Here is a 24,251-nt window from a genome sequence, read left to right as displayed (position 1 = left end):
GCCTGTTTCTCGCATTGCCCTGGCGTTCCCACACCGCTGTCCAGAGCCACCCCAATGGCCATCGCCACCTTCAGCTGCCTGCCTCCTGCCCCTCTCTGGCCTGAGGCTCTGGAGCCCTTGTCTCCACTATGTTGCTCTGAGACACCGCTGCCTTCCGACCTCACTCCATGTGGGTCTGTTGTGTTCCTGTCTCTCAGCTTCTCCACCATGGTTTCTCCTCTCCCACCGGGGGATGACTTCCACTGGCAAAGAAAGCAACCACAGTCGCTGGTCATCAGTAGAGCAGAGCAGATCTAGGGCAGGAGGAGAGGAGGACATGGTGAGTGGTGGGCTCCATGGCTTCAAGATGCCCCTCACCAGCCCCGTTTCCCCTTGCAGGAGCAGGAGGCCACCCACCACCATGAGCAGCACCCTGTCGCCCACAGACTTTGACAGCTTGGAGATCCAGGGCCAGTACAGTGACATCAACAACCGCTGGGACCTGCCTGACTCGGACTGGGACAATGACAGCAGCTCGGCCCGCCTCTTTGAGAGGTCCCGAATTAAGGCCCTGGCAGGTGAGGTCAGGGGAGGGCTGGGGGAGATGTTGAGGATGCTGGGGAGCGAAGCTTGTCTTGAAGAGTCCTTCAACTTCATGGGAAGACCGACGCTCTTTCTAAGCTGCCGCACTAGAGTGGGAAATCCAGATCACCCTACCAAGCCCTAGTCCCCAATGCCAGCCTCAAGAACAAACCACGTGCAATCCACAAAGTGCCCCAGCTTCCTTCCCCCCAACAGGGAGAAGCCGTGCTGACGCTGAGACTCAGCCATGTTCCGCTGTGCGCTCAGCTGACTGCCTGGCCTCTGTCCCTGAGTCATGTTCCTTAATTCTTTTGCATTCTTAGTCTTGCTGTTCTACTTCCACCCACCTCTCCCTTCCTTTCATCCTCTGCTGTCTTCCTTGATTCTCACTGTCATCTCTCACACCTGCTCTCCCTCTCAGTTCAGTAGCCGCTCCTCTCCCTTCCCACCTGTTCCTTCCACCTGCCTGCCGCCTGTTCCTCCCATTAGTTCATCTACCTGTTCCCTGAAGCAGGTTCCCTCCACCCACCGCTGGTTTCCACCGCCCATCCTCCTGGGTTGCTCTCCACTCGCATCAGCCCCTGCCTTCCCCTATGGCCTGGGTTCTCCCCTTCAAGCTCCTCTGAGCACCAGCAAACCCGTTCGACGGGCCTCCCTGCGTTCTGGGGAGGAGTTGCCGTGGCAACAAGAGTGCAGCTGCCACCTGACACCACCGGCGGCTGGCGTGGGGCTGAGTCACCCACACACCCCAAGGCCACCCACCCTGTTTGATTCCCTCCTCCACGCCACCCTCATCTTTTCCACTGACCTGCTGGCCTCCCAGCCCAGTGCCGTGGAAGAGGTCATAGCTACTCCCCGAGAGGCAGTGCTCCCAGCGTGGGTGGGGTGGCCTCCTGGATGAAGGCAGACATTGGGGGGGGCGGTTTCCCAACCTCGGCCGCACCTTTGACAGGATCACTCAGGGCTATTTCACAAATACAGGTTCTCAAACCCCTTTCTGGACACAATGAATCAGAGTCTTTGGACCTATGGTCCAGAAATCGGGGTTTCAAGCTCTTTGGGTAATTCTTTTCAGCCAGCCCAGCATCAGTCTGAGGAACCCCCACGTCATGGCCATTACTTCCGGGAATCCCTCGTCAGTTTCTCCTGTGCCCCCCTGTCCTTCTGGCTAGGTCTACACGCAGGCTTGTGAAACACTCACAGCACTGTTTCTATCGCTGAGCAAAGGCAGAAGACATGGGTCATAGAGAATGCTACGTCTTTGGGGAAAGGTTTCTCTGGTACCCTGATTTTGGGTAAGAGTAGCCTCTAGAAGGTCATGACAGCTGTGTGCACGTGACATGTGATACCCAGGACTGTTTCGATGTGTGCTCAACACATGCCAACCCAGGCTGTCAGTAGGTGTTTATCTGCACCACTAAACTGGGCTCTTCCGAGGAGGCCTCGCTGTACGGGCTTCACCCAGCCCTGTGCCTTGCACCAACAGGTGCCAGAAAATACTGAATGAAGGAGGATGAAAGGGGACAGGAGTGGGCTGTAAGTGACAAGGGCTGAAGCCCATAGAAAGGTGGGACGGGAAGGCGTCCCTGGTGGTCCAGTGGCTAAGACTGTGCTCTCCCAACGGGTAGAACCAGGGAGAACCAGGAAGAACCTGGCTCTCCCAAGGGAGAGTCAGGGGGCCTGGGTTCAATCTCTCATCAGGGAACAAGATCCCCATGTCACAACTCAAGATCCCACTGCAGAAACTAAGACCCAGAGCAGCCAAATATATATATAGTTCAATATATATATAAATATATATAGTTCAATATATATATAAATATATATATAGTTCAATATATATATATAGATAGATAGATAGATATATTTAAGTGGGAAGGGAGTCAGGTAGATGTGCCCAGCTGTGGGTGTACTGGGGGCCTGGGATGGCCTGGCCCCAGGACGGCCTGATGGGCCCCAGGGCAGGGAAGGATCTGGAACTGGAGGTGAGAATGACAAACCAGGGAGGAAGATAACACCATCCATTACAATTAAAGGAATGTAAGCAAACAGTATAGCCCCCGTGCCTGGCTAGTACTGAGCTGGCTTGGCCCTTTCCAGGATTTCTCTTTCTCAGGGCTCTCGGAGCTGGGGATCAAAGCCCATGTCCTGAACGGGACCTCCCAGACTCACAGCCAGGGGGCATCCTCTACACACCTGCAAACCTTCGGAAGCAGGACTTGACCTGGGGCCGGGGGCGGGGGTAGGGGGTGGCGCGAGGGATGCGGGGGGGACCGGTCCTCTCGGGTCTGGTGCACTCCGAGGCAACTCCGGGCCAGACCGGCAGTCTCGAGGGCGCTGGCGGGTCCCTCCTCCGGCCCGGGGGCCCGGCCCTGCCCCCGCCGGCCGGCTCCGCCCCGCCCCTCCCCCGTCACTGTCCGACCTGTTTGTCTGGAGCTGCCTCGGTCTCCAGGTGTGCTCTGCCGACGGGTGCCAGAGCGCTCGGGGGCTCAGACCTCCCGCTGCTCCTTTTTCACCCAACGCCTCGAATCTTCCACCGCCCTCGGGCCACACGGCCTGCCAGCCGGGACCCCCGGCTCGCGGGGGAGCGGACTCTCGGCGCCCCGCCCCGGCGCGGGCAGAGCATGGACTCCGGGCCGCGGGCGATCCAGGGGCAGCGGCACCATGAATGGGCACGGGGTGGGCAGGGCGCCCGGGTACGGCCTGAATGGGGCCGGTGAGTTTTACTGTGAGGCTATGGAGGGGGCTCAGAACCCCGGGGGGTTCCTGCTCTCGCCCGCTGCCTTCATCAACCCGGCTCAGTACGCCAGCGTGCTGGAGGGACGCTTCAAGCAGCTTCAAGGTGGGCTCCGGGGGTGGGGTGGTGGTGGTGGTGGGCTCCGAGAGGGGGGCTCGGGGGGCGAGGGGGACGGCTGGAGCCGCGCGGAGGTGGGGGCCCCGCGGAGAGAGCGGCTGGGGGCGTGGGAGAGGAGCCGGAGCCAGGCCCCCGGGGTGGGGGAAGCATCTTCTGTGACTCAGACGGTTTGTGTTGGGAGACAAAGTGTCGGGGGAATAATTACAAGTGGCCGGGAAATCCGCGGATGCTGACAGAGCCGGGAGAGGCTTGGACCCGCTGGAGGGGTGGCGGGGCCCCGCTGGGCGTGTGTCCCAGGGGGCGCGGAGCTCGGAGGCCCGGCCGGGTCTCCCTGAGACTCTCGGGGGTTTGGGGAGGACGGTCCTGCCGGGGTGGTCAGGGAAGGAGGCAGGGGACTGAACCAGCAGGCGAGGGGCCCAGGGCGTTTGTGCTGCCCTGGATTTCTGAATGGGTGTCTAAGTGTGTGGAAACCGGGGAGTGTGTCAAAGGGATCTGGCGCAGACGGGCTCGGGTATGGGTCTGAGGCAGCTGTGTTAACTCTAGCACACAGGCCAGTGTGTTTCTTTTGGGAGCCACGGCATTCTGCGTGCCTGTGGATGTTGTGGACACCTGGTTAAGTTACACTCTGTCTCTGGTGGTCGGCTCTGCACATTTTTTTTTCCCTAGCTGCCCCCTGATTCCTCATCTTCCCCCTTTATGCTACCTATGAGCCAAAATGGCCTCACCCTCCTGTGTCTGGCATGAGGGCAGACTCCCTGGATCCAGTCATGGCTGGTGATCCAGGTGGTCCCCGGCTCCCGCAGGGCCTGTGGATCCTGAGAGGAGGCCCACAGAGCATCAGGCCGTCTGAGCACTTGTTAGGACCCTGAGTTGTCCCAGGTCCGGGGTTGGAGGTAAGAAAGACAGGAACAGACATGGGTGTGTCGCTGTGTTTTATGGGTGAGGTGCATAGGAATGTGAGATTAAGGGGTGAGTCTTTTTGGTTTCTGAGATCCTGGTGCTAAGGAAAGACAAGTGACTCTTCAGCCCTGGCCACTTGGGTTGGGTCCTTGCACTGGGCCTCTCTGGGGGGAACACGAAGAAATCCCAGTGGCCAGAGCAACTTCCAGTGGGCTGAACCTCTTCCCTCACTTTGTCATTTGTATTTTTTCTTTTTTTAACTGGAAGAAATTAATTTATCGATCGTGGATATTGCCATAAATAATGAGGCAAGAGTAGAATGTCCTCATATACTGAAACCCAGGCTATAAAAATGTCAGGCCCAAGGCTTAATGCTCTTGTCTAATTCAACAAATCTTTGTAAATGTCTCCAATGTGTCAGGGTCAGTGGTGTTCTCTATGTCACTTATAATAATTTCAATTTTTCTTTCTCTGGGAAATGTAACAGCATCCCGTCTCTCAGCAGCAGCTCCCCCTGTGGACAGGCAGTGGGCATCTCGTCACTTTTTGTGAAATTGGCACTGAACTCTGCCTGGCTTTCCCCTGCCCCACCCTGTGTTTCCCGGGTTCACTTTTTACCTGTTTCCAACTTCCACGATGATATATTCCCTCTTGACTTTGGAATGTTCGTGTCCTGGGACAGAATCCCCTTGCAACCAGTTGAATGAACCAGCCCAGAAATAGAGGAGCCTGTCTTTTCTTTAAATTATCCCAGGAGGGCAAGCTGACTCAGGAGGCCTGCAGGCTCTATAATGTCACATCCATCTAATGACCACTTGGAAGAGCCGCTGCTGTAATTTAAGTCCATACCCTCTCCTTTGCCCACTACCAAACGGGAACAGCCATAGCTCCTGCTGGACCGACCTGAGCAACTCCTACTCCTTCCTCGGGTTAGATCATGTCTGAATAACAGTAACTCATCCAGGAGCCATTTCGTGCGATCTTACACGCGGTGACTCAGTCAACACCGTGACTTGTTGAAAGAGAAAGTAATGTACCCATTTTACAGATGAGGAAAGTGAGGCCTTGATGGATGGAACAACAGCGTTTCACCACTGTTACACAGCAGAGTGCTGATCCCAGGCCTTCCCTGCATGTCCCTTGCTGTAATTTCTTTCATCCTTCCTTCTCAAAGCCTGTTTTCTGTCTCTCTGTCTCTCATTTTTGTTCTTGACCCTGCTCATGAACTCATTCCAATTTCTTTATTTCCCGATTTTTCAAGTTATGGGTTTTCTCCTCGGCCATCTTCCTTCCCTTCCTCCTCCCCAGACCTCACTTCCCCACCCCCACCAACTGGTGTTTAGAAGCAGGCGCCCGGTTCTTGAAGGGCAGAAATGACCCCATGTTGCCGCCATAGATGAGCGAGAAGCTGTGCAGAAGAAAACCTTCACCAAGTGGGTCAACTCGCACCTGGCCCGGGTGACATGCCGGGTGGGAGACCTGTACAGCGACCTTCGGGACGGACGGAACCTCCTGAGGCTCCTCGAGGTGCTCTCAGGGGAGACACTGGTGAGCTGGGGTCGCCGGGGAGGAGGTGGCCTGAGAGACAGTGGCCAGGGGGACAGGCCCTGGGGGTAGCCCTGAGCAAGAAGAGCGACACCACGGAACAGAAAGCAGTGGCTGCCTTCTGCTCAGAGGATGGTTTCAGTTTGAGAGGCTTTGCTGCGTGGATTAAACCAGGAACATTGCTTCATGGAGACAGGAACAGTGGCCCCATTGAAAACATTTTTTTCCCCACTCACTCTGGGTGCAATTAATTCCCTTGGGAATCTTAATCTGCCCCAAGCCTCATCTGCAACTCAGCTTTAACTTCCCCGGGCAGTGCCTGTGTTCCTGAGGGAGGTCATGGGGAAGCCGTAGGAAGCAGGGCCCCGGGAAAGCTAGGAGGGAAGGAGGAGGAGGAGGCCCCCAGGCCCACGGCTTTGTGTCCCCTCCCTCCACAGCCAAAGCCCACGAAGGGCCGCATGCGGATCCACTGCCTGGAGAACGTGGACAAGGCGCTGCAGTTCCTGAAGGAGCAGAAAGTGCACTTGGAAAACATGGGCTCGCATGACATCGTGGACGGGAACCACCGCCTGACCCTCGGGCTGGTGTGGACCATCATCCTTCGATTTCAGGTACCGGCACGGTGGCACCCGGCGTGTGCCCCACGCATCGGTGCAGCAGCCCCCACGGTCACAGCACACATGGGCGGCCCAGAACCTCACACCCTGGGGCAGGGGACTCCTGTCATTAAACAGGACAGAGGCCAGCGTGGGTGTTGTCAAACTCCTGTGGCAAATTCCCTGTGGCCTGGTCTGCTAGAGGACCACATTTGGGGGCACAAAGGACTGGAAATTTTACAGATGGGTACTTCACCACAGAGAGTGTTAGAACTGCATTTGGGGTCTGGTCACCGGTCCACTCCTCTACCCCAAACTCTGCTTGCCTCCCTCAAAAGAACAGCCACCCAGCTCCTCCTTATGTTCTGAGCATCGCCAGTCCAGAGTCCTAATGCCATCACAGCTCTCCTGATTGCCCTGCTTACACCCCGGGTGTAACTCCCCTGCTCCTTCCAGCCCTAAGCAGAGCTCCGTCAGCTTCACCTTTGAAGCCCAGCTCTCAGGAAAAGGTCACTTTTCCACCTGTAGTTTCCCCCCACAGCAGGAACCAGCATCTTTGCCTTCAAGGCACTTCCTCTTCTGAACTCCCACCCCTTTCTGCTGTCTCAAATCCTTTTGACCTGGAGTTCTGTGGTCATTAGTCCAAGAAGAAATGACCCAGGCTCTATCCCTAGGCCCCTAATTGAGGAGTCTAAGGAGCAGCTTCCGAGCATCTCTGATAACTCCAGGACATCTCTGATAACCCTGAGCATCTCTGATAACTCCAGGAGCCCCTGTTTAGGAAGTGAGGGCTTTCTTTCCTTCCTCCCTTCTTAGATCCAAGACATAAGTGTGGAAACAGAAGACAACAAGGAGAAGAAGTCAGCCAAGGATGCCTTGCTGCTCTGGTGCCAGATGAAGACCGCCGGGTGAGGCTGCCAGAGAGCATGGCCTTGGAGGGCTGGATGCATCAAGGCTGTGCAGTAGGAAGGAAGGATGGGGGCCCAGGAACCATGAGCTGGGGATCCATCCTTGAGGCCTACTCACTGTCTATCCTGGCCTCTGTTTATAGGTACCCCAATGTCAACGTGCACAACTTCACCACCAGCTGGAGAGATGGGCTGGCCTTCAACGCCATCGTGCATAAACACCGGTGAGAAGACGGGGGTTGGCCAGCCTGTCTGAGCTGCTGGATGGGTTGATGACCCAGGGGCCCGCACACACAGGTAGACAAAGCAGTGAGACAAGCTGAGCCCCACGGCAGTCAGGAGGCGTGAATGTTCAGAGAAGAGCCCAGAATGTGGGGGCGCTTCCTGCACAGAGGGCTTGCGATGGGAAGTCGAGGCGGGGAGGTGCAGTGGGGGCTGGGGGCTTGGGAACTTAGGGATCAAGATGGGGTGGCTTTCCTTTTCCTCTTTAGGCTCTCGCATGCCCTTGATTCCTTCTCTATTTCCTCCCTACCCAGGCCAGACCTGCTGGATTTTGAGTCCCTGAAGAAGTGTAATGCACACTACAATCTGCAGAATGCCTTCAATCTGGCTGAGAAGGAGCTGGGACTTACGAAGCTGCTGGATCCTGAAGGTGGGGCAGAGCTATTTGAAAGAGTGGCTGTGGGCTAGAGACAGAAGGTGGATGACGGCTGCCAGGAGCTGAGGGCGGGGAGGACGGAAGTCACTGCCAGTGGTTTACCTGGTTTCCTTGGGGGGTGATGGAAGTGTTCTGGAATTAGATCATGGTGACGGTTGCACAACCCTGTGAATATACAAAAACCCACGGAACAGTATACTTTAAAAGGGTGAATTTTATGTCATGAAAATTCTATTTCAGTGTAGGAAGAAAGGCAGCCCCGTGTGGAGGATGGTTCTATCCCAGCCCTCCACGAAACAGCTCCGTGACATGGGGCTGGTTGCTTGGCCTCTCTGTGGGTCAGTTTCCTCAACTCTAAAATGAGAAGATTTTTTTTTAAAAAAAAAGAAGAAGGACTTCCCTGGCAGTCCAGCAGTTAAGACTCCACACTCCCAATGCAAGGGGCATGAAGAATTAAGATCCTGCAGTGCCGCATGGGATGGCCAAAACATTAAAACAATAAAAAGTAAAATGAGATTAGTCTACAAGGTTTCTAAGGGCCCCCAAATTATAGGGTTCTAAATTGAGCTCTGTGACCTTGAGATCTCACCAAACACTGGCCTTATGGTCAGTTGACCCTGCTGGTTGGTCCCTATGATTCTGATCTAATGCCCATGAGACCAGGAATAACCGCTGGGCTTTGTTTTGTACCTGGCATTGCTTTTGCATGCTAAGCTGCTTCAGGCGTGTCCGACTCTTTGCGACCCTATGGACTGTAGCCCACCAGGCTCTTCTGTCCATGGGGATTCTCCAGGCAAGAATACTGGAGTGGGTTGCCATTTCCTCCTCCAGGGGATCTTCCTGACCCAGGAATTGAACCCAGGAATCTTGCACCTCCCACATCGGCAGGCGTGTTCTTTACCGCTAGTGCCACCTACTTGACATGTTCTAACTGACTTAATTCTCACAATACCCCACTTTGAAATCAGTTTCATCATTACGCTCCATTTATGGAAGAGAAGACAGGGTTCTGTAAAGGTCACACTGTTAGAGGAGCTGAGATTTGAATTCAGGCAGCCTGGCCCTAGAGCCTGTTTCCTCAGCTGCCTCCTTGGGAGAGCAGAGAGCAGTCTTGGTGCAGAAAAGAGCAGGACAGAAGGTGCAGAAGAAGCAGCCAAGCAACTTCCTTGCTGGAAATGCGCCTTCTGAAGTTCCCTGGGCAGATTTGGGACTTGGTTGTTTTCTCCGTGTTTTCCATCCCACCAGTAGCCCCTTTTCCCATGCCCTCTAACCAAGCAACTCCTTTTGGTCTCCATTGGGAAAACTGGGTAAAAGCCTTTTGGGGCACCTGGGTTTTATTCTCTGCTTGTTTCTTGGAGAAAAAAGTTAGCTTTTCATGCCCTTTTAGTCCAGATGGTTAAGGGAGCTGGAGAGAGAACCTCGTGGACCTAGAAGGGGAATAAGTGATTGGGATTGGGACTGGAGTAAGTGATACAGATTGTGGGCCTACTTCTGGGAAGCAGGTTTCTAATCTCGGCCTGACCTGAGTGGTCCTTTTTCTCAGATGTGAATGTGGACCAACCAGATGAGAAATCAATTATTACCTATGTGGCTACTTACTACCACTACTTCTCCAAGATGAAAGCCCTGGCCGTGGAAGGCAAAAGAATTGGCAAGGTACACTCCAGCACGGGGTTGGTGGGCGTACAGGCCGGAGGAGGCCTGGCCTGGGGTCCTGCTCCCCAGAAGCAGGAGCAGGGGAGGACTGGGCCAGGGACCCCACATCATGGTCTCACAGGTGCTGGACCATGCCATGGAGGCAGAGCGCCTGGTGGAGAAGTATGAATCCCTGGCCTCCGAGCTGCTCCAGTGGATCGAGCAGACCATCGTGACCCTCAATGACCGGCAGCTGGCCAACTCCCTGAGCGGAGTCCAGAACCAGCTCCAGTCCTTCAATTCCTACCGCACCGTGGAGAAGCCACCCAAGTAGGTGTCCCTGGGCCTCACCAAGCCTCGGCTGGCCTGCCCTGAGCTGTGCCCACACACAGGAAGCCTAAATTAGGGAGGCCTTTTGGGAGGGAAATTTGGCAGCACAGAAATTCAGTGATGCTCATTCCCCCAGCTCAGAGTGCCAGGAGCAGCACCAAAGCAATTAAAAAAATAATAATAATGATTATCCATTACATGAAATCATGCTATGGAAATGATTGCTGTGGTACATAGAGCCGGTACAGTCCACTCAGATAAGATTGTTCTGGGTGTTGCAACAACCCAATCCTAGCTTAAGGATGGGGCGTTGGACCTGACAGGTGGTCACTGCTGGCAACACAGATATGTGGCTGGTCACTTGCACGCTGCACAGGTTCTTACCACTTGTATTCTAGCAGTTGACTGTTGAAGTGTGGCTTGACTGTTGGGCGATTCTACACAGAACATGCTAAAATTTCTATTTTTTTATTTGTGACCTCTTTTGGAGTTAACATGTTTTGGCTCCAAAATTAGTGTTATTCCAGAAACACCCCTTTCTGTGCTTTCCGGGGAATGACTTGAGGTGTGCCCTTTGACCCAGAAAGTCCTGTTCTGGGCACGAAGGTGACCTTTGTAAAAGAAAAATAAGTCATGGGACAGCCACTGAAAACAATATTGAAGAACTGCGTTTATTGACCTGAAAAGACGTTCATGAAACATAAGTGTTAGGAGACAGCAGAGAGTAGTGTTAAGTGACCAAGGTTCAGAGTACCTGAGTTCAAATCTTAGCTCTGCCATCTAGCCCTGGTGAGCATTGGGCATCTTATTTAGCCCGTCTGTACCTCGGTTTTCTCATCGGGAAAATGAGGGTTATGAGAGCGTGTAGTGAGAACTAAACGAGTTAATGTGTGCAAAGCCCTGAAAGCAGGGCCTGGCGGTCAGTGAGTGAGTCCTCAACAAATGTTAGTCACGGTTCTGATATGATTCCATCTGCAGACTTGCGTGCCTAAGGGTGACGGTGCTTGTGTCTGTGTAGTTTTCAGTTGTTTTAAAATTAGGTTCTTGGGATTTCCCTTTTGGTCCTAGGACTTCGCAGTCCCAATGCTGGGGGCCTAGTTCTATCCCTGGTCAGGGAACTGGATCCCAGATGCCACAACTAAGAGTTTGAATACCGCAGCTAAAGAACTGGAGTCCAGCACAGTCCAATAAATTAACTAGTTAAAGTAAATACTTAAAAAATAATAAATAAAATTAGGTTCTTTTTAAACGAGGATTTTGCCAGGATTTTCTGGCTTTCCCACAAAGCTTTTAGGAGATGAAAAGCAACATGAGACACTTCATTTTGAAACATAAAGAGACCCCGGGCCCCTCAAGGGCTTTGCTTCTGACCCGACGTGGCCTCCTGCCTCAGGTTCACCGAGAAAGGGAACTTGGAAGTGCTGCTCTTCACCATCCAGAGCAAGCTGCGGGCCAACAACCAGAAGGTGTACACGCCCCGCGAGGGCCGGCTCATCTCTGACATCAACAAGGTCCACAGCCTCCCTTCCGTGTCCCGGGCGACCCACCCTCAGCCCCAGCCCCTCCTGTCCCTGCCTGAACCCCTCAGCCCGCTGCATCCCTGCCCTCCAACCATCCCAGGGCAGGTGGAACTCCCATGTCCTCTCCCGGGGCCCGCACATCTTCCCCTGCACCTCCGTCTATCTCTCCATGACAATTACATCCCAGTGCCTTATCCTGCTCAGCACATCGCCAGCTCTCTGGCCCTACTTTTATTTCATGGTTTTTTTTTTTCCCACAAACAACATAAGATTAACAGAAGTAATAAGGTTCACCCCCCAGTCCCACCACTGCAGACAAGTCCAGCGATTTCCACTTGTTCCCACCCGCCTTCTGTCTCAGTCCACAGCAGACGTGTTTCTCACGTGGCTCCGTGGCACCGCCGCCGCCCGCCCGGCTCCTCACACTTCCCTGCACAGGCATCTGATCGCATTCCACAGACCCACTGGACCGAGCTGCCCTGGGACCCACCCTGTGCACCGCCCCCCAGCCTCGTGAGCCCTCCCCACGCTCACTTCCTGAGCCCCGGCCCCTCGGCGCTAACCCGGTCTCCACCTTGCAGGCCTGGGAGCGGCTGGAGAAAGCCGAGCATGAGCGCGAGCTGGCCCTGCGCACAGAGCTCATCCGCCAGGAGAAGCTGGAGCAGCTGGCCGCCCGCTTCGACCGCAAGGCCGCCATGCGGGAGACCTGGCTCAGTGAGAACCAGCGCCTGGTGTCCCAGGTAGGACGCAGGGGGCTCCTGGCCCGCCCAGGCAGGTCTGGAGACTCGAGGAGTGAGAGAGACAGAGGTGGATAAGGGGCCCTGCCGCGTGGGGAGCTAATGAAATAAGAACTCCATGGCTCAGATGAGCAGACCAAGAACCCGGGGACTGAAGGCTTGAACAGGAGAAGGGCTGATGAGCCAGGATGGGGTGGGACAGACGGGACGCCTAGAACCACCCCCCTGGAGCTGGCATCTTGCAGCAGAAGTGCTCTGGGGGGTGGGGGGCAGGGGGTGAGCAGAATGGTGGTCCCCGCCCCAGGACAACTTCGGCCTGGAGCTGGCCGCCGTGGAGGCAGCGGTGCGGAAGCACGAAGCCATCGAGACGGACATCGTGGCCTACAGTGGCCGGGTGCAGGCGGTGGACGCCGTGGCCGCAGAGCTGGCCGCCGAGCACTACCACGACATCAAGCGCATCGCCGCACGGCAACACAACGTGGCACGGCTCTGGGACTTCCTGCGGCAGATGGTGGCCGCCCGGCGGGAGCGGCTCCTCCTCAACCTGGAGCTGCAGAAGGTGTTCCAGGACCTGCTCTACCTCATGGACTGGATGGAAGAGATGAAGGTACCCACGGATGCTGCGGTCGGGCCGAGGTGGTCGGGACCGTGTGGGGGGTGGGCAGCGATGAGCAGGTTCCCTCAGCTGCTCAGCCAGGTCTTTGCAGGGCGTGCACCAGTCCGGGGCCCTGTCCTTGGTTCAGATGGACAGAGCAGACGGCTCCCTGTCCTCCTGGGGCTCACGTTCCAGGGGGAGGAGACTGATGATAAAACCCTTGGCCCGTCTCCATAAACAACATAGCAGCTGGGCGTGAAACCTATGAGAAAAACGGCAACAGGCCGTGTGATGGTGGTCCAGGAAGGCCTGCCTGAAAAATGCCATTTAAACTGAGAGCAGAGTGTCCCAAGGAGCCAGCACAGGGAGCTCTGAGGAAAGAATGTCCCAGGCCAAAGGAACACAAAGGCCCTGGGCCTGCTCATGTGTGGCACGTTCCAATAAGAAAGGAGGCCCACGGGGACTGTAAGAACAGGGGCGGGGGGACAGGGGATGAGGCCAGAGAGGAAGTAGCCAGCTCACTTAGGGCGCACAGGCCTGGTCAAGGAGTTTGCTCAGTGTAACATGGAGCACTGAAGGTGCTTAGAAGGTTTTGAAAATGGGGAGAGACGTGATTCTGCATTTTCACATTTTTTAAAATGTCACTTTGACTGCTATTTGAAGAAGGGCTGTGGGCAGCCAGAGTGGGAGCCGAGAGACCAGTCCGAGGCTGTTGCGTTGATCCAGGCGAGAGATGGGGATGCGGATAGGCCTGGAGAGACAATGACGATCGCTGGGGGGGCCAGGGATGGAGCCAGATTGTAGGAGGGCGGGGATAATTCTGGGGCCGAGAAAATGAGTCAGCGCAGAGATTCCTGGGGCAGGATTTAGTAAGAAAGTCGTTCCGCAGGAGGGGAGTTGAGTGCAGAGGCCAGGGTGCCAGGACAGCGCTCAGGGATCACTGTGTGAGTGAGGGCTGACGGACGGAAGCAGGCGTGCTCACGTGGGTGCGATCAAGTGGAGCCACTCAAAGAGTCAGGTTGTGGTTGATCCTTGGAAGACAGGGCGAGGTGAGCGTACTTGTGTGTGTGTGTGTGCGCGTGCGTGGCTGGGCAAGAGCCTCGGCTAGGAGGGAACCGGGCGGCTCTCAAACGGGCATCGACATGCCCGGCGTGCCCCGCAGGGCCGGCTGCAGTCCCAGGACCTAGGCAAACACCTGACGGGAGTGGAGGACCTGCTGCAGCTGCATGAGCTGGTGGAAGCTGACATTGCCGTGCAGGCCGAGAGGGTGCGGGCGGTCAGCGCCTCCGCGCTGCGCTTCTGCGACCCCGGGAAAGGTGACAACGGGGGAGGGGCTGGGAAAGGGAGGGGCTGGGAAGGAGGACAGTAAGAGCTGAAGCAGCAAGACGGGAAAAACCTGGGGACAGGAAAGGTGATGGGTGGTTGGTGGGTGACAGAGTGAGAAGTGTGGGGCGGGAGGGGTTTGGAACTGGGGGTACACACGGGGCGGCAGAGGGCTGGGTCACAGCTCTTGGGCCTCTGGTGTGACCTTTGCAGAGTACAAACCCTGCGACCCCCAGCTGGTGTCGGAGCGGGTGGCCACCTTGGAGAAGAGCTATGAGTCGCTGTGCAAACTGGCAGCAGCTCGCAGGGCCCGGCTGGAGGAGTCTCGGCGGCTCTGGCGCTTCCTCTGGGAGGTGGGCGAGGCCGAGGCCTGGGTGCGGGAACAGCAGCACCTCCTGGCCTCGGCGGAAACCGGCCGGGACCTGACCGGCGTCCTCCGCCTGCTCAACAAGCACACCGCCCTGCGGGGCGAGATGAGCGGCCGCCTGGGGCCCCTGAAGCTCACCCTGGAGCAGGGCCAGCAGTTAGTGGCCGAGGGCCACCCTGGGGCCAGCCAGGCGTCCGCCCGCGCCGCTGAGCTCCAAGCCCAGTGGGAGCGGCTGGAAACCCTGGCAGAGGAGCGGGCCCAGCGGCTCGCCCAGGCCGCCAGCCTCTACCAGTTCCAGGCGGACGCCAACGACATGGAGGCCTGGCTGGTGGACGCGCTGCGCCTGGTGTCCAGCCCTGAGCTGGGGCACGACGAGTTCTCCACGCAGGCCCTGGCCCGGCAGCACCGGGCCCTGGAGGAAGAGATCCGGGGCCACCGGCCCACCCTGGACGCGCTGAGGGAGCAGGCGGCGGCCCTGCCTCCCGCGCTGAGCCGCGCGCCCGAGGTGCAGGGCCGCGTGCCCACCCTGCAGCGGCATTATGAGGAGCTGCGGGCCCGGGCGGGCGAGCGTGCCCGCGCCCTGGAGGCCGCCCTGGCGCTCTACACCATGCTCAGCGAGGCCGGGGCCTGCGGGCTCTGGGTGGAGGAAAAGGAGCAGTGGCTCAATGGGCTGACCCTGCCCGAGCGCCTGGAGGACCTGGAGGTCGTGCAGCAGAGGTAGGCCCCTGCCCGCCCGCCCCCCCGCCACCCCTGCCTCCAGACTGGCCTTGTGAGTTGGGGGCCAGCGTGTAGGGTGATGTCCCGCCATAACCTGCCTGCTCCTGCTACCCCACTTTGAGTCTTAGCAGGTGTCTGTTTTTGGTTTTAATGAAAAATGTTAAACATACTCAGAAATAGAAACCTTATTCAACAGACTCAGCCAGATTCAATAATCATCAGCATCATGCTCTGTAAGACTGATTCTCCTTTTCAAAAGCAAATCCCCAATGGGAACGTTTCACCTCTGTACTTTCCAGGAGCGTAGAAGTTTGCAATATGAGTAAATTGTTTTATCCCTGTATGTACAGACTTAAAATAGCTAAGGCTTTGAAGTTATAAGCCTTTTAGACAGAGACACGGATTAATCTCTCATAAAGTAGCTTTATTCACAGAATAAGAAATCTTAAAATTTAGAAAGCATGTTTTTGTCATAGAACCACCCACAATACCGTTATCAGATAAAACAAAATTAGGAATTCCTTGATGTCATTTACTACTCAAACTATAGTCAGATTTTCTGGTGGTTTTTAAAATATAATGAAAGATTTTTTTTCTTGTTGTTTTCAAGATATCCCATTATAGGAATCAGGAAAGTTACCACCCCTGTGTCAAATCGAGCCTCTGCCTGTTTTTGTAAATAAAACTTTATCTGAACATGGTCATACCCATTCATTTACATATTTCCCTGTGTCTGCCTTAGCATTAAAACAGCCTGGCTGAATACATGTGAGAAAGATCAAATGGTTCACCAAACCTAACATATTTACTTCCTGACCCAGGGATCAAAGCTGGGTCTCCCACACTGCAGGCAGATTCTTTACCATCTGAGCCACCAGGAAAGCCCCGAAATATTTACTATCTGGCCCATTTGCAGAATCTGCTCTAGGGAAATATGAAATGTTTCTGGGGAAAGATAATGCTTCACATATTTATCACTTAAATTTTTTTTAGTCGTCAGTTCATCTTTTAACACATATTGGTAAGGTGGGACCCAGGTAGGCAGCTAAGGGGTAAGTCCCAGGAGGAATAAGGGATCTTGTGCTGAAGGGTGAGGTCTGCTGCTGGGGATTAGTTTGACTTGTCCAGCTGTTCCTGACCTTTAATTTTCACCACATTTTTGAGCAGCTCTAGAGGTGACAGTTTTTCTAGTTGATTAGCGGGAGTGGGGGGCTCCCCCTTGATCCACAGATGCTGTGAACCATGTAGGGAAGAGATGCAGAGGCCCCTATAAATAAGCCTCATGTTGACAGAGAGGAGTTCTCTTGGGCACCTAAGGGAGGCGGCCCAGTGCACCATTGCCTCCTGCCGCTTACCTCCAGCTCTTCCACCCATCAGGTTTGAGACCCTGGAGCCCGAAATGAACGCACTTGCTGCGCGAATTACTGCCGTGAATGACATCGCAGAACAGTTGCTGAAGGCCAACCCGCCAGGGAAGGACAGCATTGTCAATACCCAGAAGCAGCTCAACCACAGGTGGGGTGAGAAAGGATGTGACAGAGAGGATGGCAGCCAGAAGGGAGTTCTGTAGGGATGAGATGGAGGCTAAAGATGAGGAGAGAAAGCCATCTGGAATATGTCCAGGGGAAGGGGGCTGGTGATGAAAGACATGGAAATGGGTTAAAAGTTGCCTGGGGCTTCCCTGGCGGCTCAGTGGTAAAAAATCCACCTGCCAATACAGGAGATAGGGGTTTGATCCCTGGGTCAGGAAGACCCCTGGAGACGGAAATGTCAACCCACTCCGGTATCCTTGCCCGGGAAGTCCCATGGGCTGGGGGAGCCTGGCAGGCTACAGTCCATGGCGTCACAAAGAGCCAGACATGACTTAGCGATTAAACAGCAACAACAAGAAAAGGTCATCTGAAGAGGCTTGGGCCTGGACTGGGGGCAGACAAGGAGTTGAAGGCAGGTGAGTGGGGAGCAGCCTCTGCAAACAGCAGGTGGTAGCATAAATCATGGGAGAGAGAAGCAGGAAGAGGCTGCAGAATATACCTGGACAGGGCAGGGAAGCCAAGCAACCCCAGACTCCCCCTCGGCACTCAGGTGGCAGCAGTTTCGGTCCCTGGCGGACGGCAAGAAGGCAGCCCTGACGTCAGCCCTGAGCATCCAGAACTACCACTTAGAGTGCACGGAGACACAAGCTTGGATGAGAGAAAAGACCAAGGTCATCGAGTCCACCCAGGGCCTGGGCAACGACCTGGCCGGCGTGCTGGCGCTGCAGCGCAAGCTGGCTGGCACCGAGAGGGACCTGGAGGCCATCGCCGCCCGGGTGGGCGAACTGACCCGAGAGGCAAATGCCCTGGCTGCTGGCCACCCCGCCCAAGCCCCTGCCATCAACGCCCGACTTGGAGAGGTGCAGGCCGGCTGGGAGGACCTCAGGGCCACCATGCGGCGGCGAGAGGAGTCGCTGGGCGAGGCGCGGCGGCTGCAGGACTTCCTGCGCAGCTTGGATGACTTCCAGGCCTGGCTCGGCCGCACGCAGACCTCCGTGGCCTCTGAAGAAGGGCCGGCCACCCTGCCTGAAGCCGAGGCCCTCCTGGCCCAACACGCAGCCCTGCGGGGAGAGGTGGAGCGGGCCCGGAGCGAGTACAGCCGGCTGCGGGCCGTGGGTGAGGAAGTGACCCGGGACCAGGCCGATCCCCAGTGCCTCTTCCTGCGGCAGCGACTGGAAGCTCTGGGAACCGGCTGGGAGGAGCTGGGCCGCATGTGGGAGAGCCGGCAAGGCCGCCTGGCCCAGGCCCACGGCTTCCAGGGCTTCCTGCGGGATGCTCGCCAGGCTGAAGGCGTGCTCAGCAGCCAGGTAAGAGTCCGGGGGGGGCAATGTCCCAACCAGGAAGAAGAAGTGGGAAATAGGGGTCAGGGGAATGTGAAGGAGTGATGGATGGGGACAGAAATGGCAGCAGGTGGGATAGCTGAGCAAACAGGATGGGCAGGGGGAACACGGCCAAAAGGGTGAGGGACTTCCCTGGCAATTCAGTGGTTGAGACTCTGCATTTTTGCTGCAAGGGGCATAGGTTTGATCGTTGGTCAGAAAAGTTCCACATGCCATGAGGTGTGGGCCCCCCAAAAAAAAATCGAGTGGAAAAAAAAAGAGATGTAAATGTAACTTAACCAAACTGATATAAGAAGAAGTAGAAAACCTAGCTTGTCATAACTATTAAGGAAATGCAAACAGCAGCTATAAATAAGATGGGGCAGGATTTGGAGTATTAAAGGCACTCCAGTCCAGCTCCCTTTGAACCTTCTGAGACTTCCATATAATCAGCACCATCCCTCTGTCTCTGAGCCAGAGTCTCCTGCCCGCCCCGGGCGGCGTCCGTGTCTTGGATGGCCGCCCTTCGGAGGTTCCTTCTGAGCAGCTGGGCAGTGAGTTCAGTGTCTCCCTTCCCACAGGAATATGTCTTGTCTCACACGGAGATGCCAGGGACCCTCCAGGCAGCCGACGCCACCATTAAAAAACTGGAAGACTTCATAAGCACTATGGATGCCAACGGTGAGCGGATCCGTGGTCTTCTGGAAGCCGGACGCCAGCTGGTGTCGGAAGGCAATGTCCATGCCGAGAAGATCCAGGAGAAGGCAGACTCGGTGGAGAGGAGGTAGGGTGAGGATGATGGGCAGGTGGGGGGCCCTAAAGGGAACCAAGTGAAAACGGGATGAACACGGCACTCAGATCCACAGATGGGGGTCAGGAGCTGACCAAACCTAGAGAAGGCAGAACCAAGTGGTTGGAGAGCCTGGGCAGAGAAGTTCTGCCTCCCTGACACTGGGGTGAAATGAAGCCCCCTAGGGTAGCTAGACACTGGACCTCAGGATTCCTGGGTTGTCACGTGAATCTCCTGGAAGGTATTGTCCCCATAGGAGGAGGACCGAGAGCCTCTAGGTTAGATAGAGCAGGGGTTCCTAACCTCCGGGATCTCATGCCTCATCATCTGAGGTGCAGCAGGGTAATTATAATAGAAATAAAGTGCACAATAAATGTAATATGTTTAAATCATCCCAAAACCATCCCTTGCCCCCACCCTGGTCCGTGGGAAAAAATCGTCTTTCACAAAACCAATCTCTGGTGCCAAAAAAAGTTGGGGACTGCTGAATTAGAGGGTCATAACCCTTTCAGAGCAAGTTCAAGGGCTCCACAAAGGCCTGTCATTGCAGACACAAGAAGAATCAAGAAGCAGTGCAGCAGCTTTTGGGCCGGCTTCGGGACAACCGAGAGCAGCAGCACTTCTTACAAGACTGTCACGAGGTGAGGCGCCCAGCCCGCCACGTCCCCTCTGACACTCCCTGGCCACCCCTTTCCCACAGCATCCTCGCTCTCTGAGCCTAGAATGAGGCCCCTGCGGCCTCAGCTGAGCAAGTGAACCCCTGCCCGGCTTCTCCCCGCGTCCCCCAGTTCCCCCGACGCACCCTGACCCCTCCCGGCCTCACGCTTCCCTCCCTCTGAAATGCTCTCCGCCCTCCTCCATCCCCGCTCGCCGCCCTGTCCAGCTGAAACTCTGGATCGACGAGAAGATGCTGACGGCGCAGGACGTGTCCTACGACGAGGCCCGCAACCTTCACACCAAGTGGCAGAAGCACCAGGCGTTCATGGCCGAGCTGGCCGCCAACAAAGACTGGCTGGACAAAGTGGACAAGGTGAGCGAGGGGACAGCAGCGGCAGGAAGGGAGCATCCGGGGCCTCCTCCCGTCAGCATCCCAGCCGCCGTGCAGGGGAGGGTCCCGGCTTCGGGATTGGGCTTAGAGATCATGGAGCCCTAGGAGCCAAACCTCCCGGGTCTGGAGGACAAATGTCTTAGGGCTGTGGGCCAGTGACCCCAACACTTTGAAAAAGGACAAATCAGCAGGGAGCCAGCCTGCAGCTTGGGCTTCCCAGGTGGTACTAGTCGTAAAGAACCCACCTGCCAATGCAAGAGACATAAGAGACACGGGATCCATCCCTGGGTCAGCAAGATCCCCTGGAGGAGGGCACAGCAACCCACTCCAGTAGTCTTGCCTGGAGAATCCCATGGACAGTGGAGCCTGGTGGCCTGTGGTCCATAGGATCACAAAGCGTCGAACACTAACTACTAAGCAACTTAGCACACACGCGGCCTGCAGCTTTGGGTCAGCGTGATATCTATTCTTGGTCCAGAACAGGATGATACTCTTCAGCAGGGTCCGCAAACTTCTGTAAAAGGAGCAGGCGGTACATATTTTAGGTTGTGTGGGCCACACAGTTTCTGCTGCAACTACTTGACTCTGCCAGTGTCACAAAGCAGCCAAAGAGAATACATAGATGAATGAGTGCAGCTGAGTTCCAATAAAACTTTATTTATAAAAACAGGTGGTGGGCCAGATTTGGCCCTTGGGCCACAGTTTGTCAACTGTGCTTTAGAGTCTTGCTTTACTGGCACTTGGTCTCCACACGCAGCTCTTCCTCAAGAGCTGAGCACAGGTAAAACTTAACTCCTACTCAGCAAGTATTCCTGGACAACATCTTGTGTGCTCAGCGCTCTGCTAGGTATTGCAAGGTACATAAAAAGATGCTTTCCTTCCCTCAAGGGCGTGACGGTTGGGAAGAGGAAGAGACCAGTGTGGATCTAGTTTCTTCATTTGTTCAGCAAATATTTACTTGGTGCTAGGCCTGGTGTTAGCGACTGAATGGGGAACAAAGGTGATTCCACTGCATGCTCCACCCTCAAGGAATGATGCTAGAGCCAGGATCTGAGACATGTACATAAACTGCTAAATTCAACCCAAAGCAGAACATAGTGAATGTAATCAGAGAGAGCCCAGTAAGCTAAGGAGAGAGGAGATGTGGGAATCCTAGAAGCAGGAGCCTGCAGGGAAGTTCATGAAGGATGGGTAGAATTTGTACAGGCAGAGATGTTGGGGGAAAGATGTTTCTTGGTAGAGAAACCGGAAACCAGGGGTGTGGACGTGGGGTGCCTGTGAAGGGGCAAGAGTGCAAGTCCTTCTGTCAGTAGCACAGGATGTGTGAGGGGCTATGGAGGCAGAAGTGGGCTGGGACATGAAAAACCCCATCACCACATAAGGACTGCGCACAAGAGCGTTGTGCCGAGGGTTTGTGAAGTTACCCAGCAGAGCTTGGCTCTGGCGCTCTTCATCCTGGCAGCATATGGCAAACGGCCTGAAGACAGTGTCTCGGTTCTGTTTACCTAGTAGCAAGGCTTCCAGCGCAAGCCGCTTCTGTGGGAGGTGATCCAGGGGGTGGGGAGACGAGGTGGAGAAGGGAAGGTGGTCAGCGAAGGGTCCACTACCACGCCAGTGACCCCAGGGGGGCACCTGGCGCTCAGTCCTCATGGGACACCTGGGAGACCATGTGAAACAGACATCAGTTATCCCAGCCAAAGCAAGCACGCCCGGTATTCATCCACCAATTTCCTGTCACTGGTTGAGGGCCACTGTGGGGGGCAGTAACTCCCTGGCACATCCAGGCCGCCTGGCATGCAGATCACGCCCTCACCTTCCCAGAAACCAAAGCCCTCAAGCAGAAAAGCTGGGAGTGGGGAAACCAAGCGAGACTCACTTGGCAAAGGGTGATGAGCTGAGAAACATGAAATGATGGCCAATGACACATGACCGTGTGCAATATGCTGCTGGGAACCACAAGCACCATGAGACACTGGAACTCACAATAAGGAGAGAGTGCAGTAGTCTCTGACCAAGACCAGGTCTGACCTTGAAGAAGGCAGGAGGGTTTACTCAGCAGCGAGGGTAGGGAAGTTTAGGAAGCTGGGAGAACACCCGAGAACTTGGTGTGGTTGCCCTCACTTCAGGTCTCTGCTGTCCTTTGGATCTCCTTCTGCTATTGGCCTGTGAAGTTCAGTGGCGTCTAATTCTGACACTGACCCCTCCCTTGTCGCACACCCAGGAAGGGCGGGAGCTGACTCTGGAAAAGCCAGAGCTGAAAGCTCTGGTGTGGGAGAAGCTGGAGGACCTGCACCGGCGCTGGGACGAGCTGGAGACCACCACCCAGGCCAAAGCCCGCAGCCTCTTTGATGCCAACCGAGCTGAGCTATTTGCCCAGAGCTGCTCTGCCCTGGAGAGCTGGCTGGAGAGCCTGCAGGCCCAGCTGCACTCGGACGACTACGGCAAGGACCTCACCAGCGTCAACATCCTGCTCAAGAAGCAGCAGGTACGCTGCAGGCCTTTGGTGGGGCTGGTGAACGGCAAAAGAGGAGATGGGAGTCAGTAGCTCTTGGGATTCACAAGGCCGTTCCCGGGCCTCACAGACAACATCTTTACTGGCATTTCTCAAAGCGATTTCCATGGGTCACCAGTGTTGGAATCTCTAGGAATGTGTGTCAGTCCGAGTAAAGTTGGGAGACAGACGGCACACTCTAACTTGAACAAGGCAACTTTAGGGGAAAGAACTCTTAATTAATAAAAGGTGGTTATCTGCCAATGGGGTAAAGAGAACGCCGAAGCAAGTGTCAGAAAAAACTTTTTGTAAATAGCCAAATGATATTGGGTTGGCTAAAAAGTTCACTCCACTTTCTCTAAGATGTGGAGAAATCCAAACAAATCCAGTATTTTGAGTTTGAGGGTCATACAGTCTCTGTTGGATAAAATGGTTAGATAGCATCACCAACTCAATGGACATGAACTTGAGCAAACCCCGGAGATGGTGAAGGACAGGGAAGCCTGGCGTGCTGCAGTCCATGGGGTCACAAAGAGTCAGACACGACTTAGTGATTGAACAACAGCACCAACAGTCTCTGTCATAACTGTTCAACTCTGTCCTTGTAGGGTAAAAGCAGCCACAGATGATGTGTAAAAGAATAGTGTGGTGTGTGCCAATAAAACTTTATTTACAAAAACAGGCAGGGAACAGGGTTTGCTAACCTCATGAATATAGGAATAGCAAATGTAGGGAAGAGCTATGTCCTTCGGACTCGGGAGGGGATCCCCAGGAAGGACTGAGATGCCCTCCCCCTACCCCAAGGCTGAGTTTCAGACCTCGTTGGAGAAGGCAGAGGCCTGCTGGATACTGTAGAAATTTGCTGGGGTATCACAAACCAGAGGGGTCTGAAGCTGGCAGGCCAAGGCTGGACAGCATGCCACTGGGATGCCAGCAAAACTTGCTGTAGGCTGAGAGCCACCAGGTCCCTTATACTTCATGCTGAAGGAGCTAGAAGAGAAACAGGCTGGAACCATAAATAGAAGCCCATGCCTGCCTTTGCATAGTGGTGTCCCTCCAGCGCCCTCTATGGACAAGTCCTAGTATTGCACCAGCTGACCAAGGAAAAATCTTTACAGCGTCAGGTTCCAGGACTCAAAATGGGCAAAGGTGTACTTGAAACTGAGATGGCTGGGAGAAGAGTGAGAGACCATAAATTGATTACTGGCAGAGATATCACACCACCTGGATTCTTAGAGATATTGAAGTTTGAGATCCATTGATGTAGGCCAGGAAGAGATACTCTCCCTAGGTTGAGCTGTACAGATAAGAATTCATGATCAGCTCGATATAGACTAGTGTCTCCGCTGACTTTGGAGGTGGAAGCACGGTGCTAACATCTGCTTCCTCTTCCGGTCGGCAGATGCTGGAAAGGGAGATGGCTGTGCGAGAGAAGGAGGTGGAGGCAATCCAGGCGCAGGCAAAAGCGCTGGCCCAGGAAGACCAGGGTGCGGGGGAGGTGGAGAGGACCTCGAGGGCAGTGGAAGAGAAGTTCAGGGCCCTGTGCCAGCCCATGGAGGAGCGCTGCCGGCGCCTGCAGGCCTCCCGCGAGCAGCACCAGTTCCACCGGGACGTGGAGGATGAGATCGTGAGTCTCCAGGACCTGGGACAGGGTTAGAGTCTCCATCGGGGTAAACGGCCCCCTGCCTTTGGCTCTCTGTCTCCTTCCTGGGTGCTGGGGGTGGATGCCAGCAGGGCTTTGTTGTCTCTTCCCTTGGGCATTAGAAGTCAACCCTCTAGCGACACCCAAGGATACCCTCTAGGCCCCTTGCCCCCAGAATCAGAG

The 24,251-nt window shown here is 55.4% G+C and overlaps 1 protein-coding gene across 3 annotated transcripts in view; it reads left to right on the top strand.

Annotated features, from left to right (window-relative positions):
- Positions 1-24,251, top strand: part of SPTBN2 (spectrin beta, non-erythrocytic 2) — a 39,748-nt gene that overhangs the window by 7,043 nt on the left and 8,454 nt on the right. For 2 of the 3 annotated variants that reach the window (XM_043451395.1, XM_043451396.1), the window contains exons 2-21: positions 379-557; positions 5,712-5,863; positions 6,298-6,471; positions 7,273-7,364; positions 7,508-7,588; positions 7,901-8,016; positions 9,566-9,678; positions 9,800-9,987; positions 11,381-11,498; positions 12,089-12,247; positions 12,549-12,851; positions 14,002-14,155; positions 14,376-15,246; positions 16,624-16,761; positions 17,329-18,085; positions 18,679-18,881; positions 19,438-19,528; positions 19,771-19,917; positions 22,157-22,420; positions 23,829-24,053. In XM_043451395.1, the coding sequence (XP_043307330.1) occupies positions 401-557; positions 5,712-5,863; positions 6,298-6,471; positions 7,273-7,364; positions 7,508-7,588; positions 7,901-8,016; positions 9,566-9,678; positions 9,800-9,987; positions 11,381-11,498; positions 12,089-12,247; positions 12,549-12,851; positions 14,002-14,155; positions 14,376-15,246; positions 16,624-16,761; positions 17,329-18,085; positions 18,679-18,881; positions 19,438-19,528; positions 19,771-19,917; positions 22,157-22,420; positions 23,829-24,053 (4,503 nt within the window). In that variant the 5' untranslated portion in view covers positions 379-400. Of the gene's footprint in view, positions 1-378; positions 558-2,808; positions 3,404-5,711; positions 5,864-6,297; positions 6,472-7,272; positions 7,365-7,507; positions 7,589-7,900; positions 8,017-9,565; positions 9,679-9,799; positions 9,988-11,380; positions 11,499-12,088; positions 12,248-12,548; positions 12,852-14,001; positions 14,156-14,375; positions 15,247-16,623; positions 16,762-17,328; positions 18,086-18,678; positions 18,882-19,437; positions 19,529-19,770; positions 19,918-22,156; positions 22,421-23,828; positions 24,054-24,251 lie in introns of those variants that run through there. The other variant, XM_043451397.1, reaches the window with a different exon arrangement.

The sequence above is a fragment of the Cervus canadensis genome, chromosome 29 (assembly GCF_019320065.1).
Source record: "Cervus canadensis isolate Bull #8, Minnesota chromosome 29, ASM1932006v1, whole genome shotgun sequence".
Lineage (NCBI taxonomy): Eukaryota > Metazoa > Chordata > Mammalia > Artiodactyla > Cervidae > Cervus > Cervus canadensis.
Note: the sequence above shows the minus strand (reverse complement) of the source record. Positions and strands in the feature narration are given on the sequence as shown.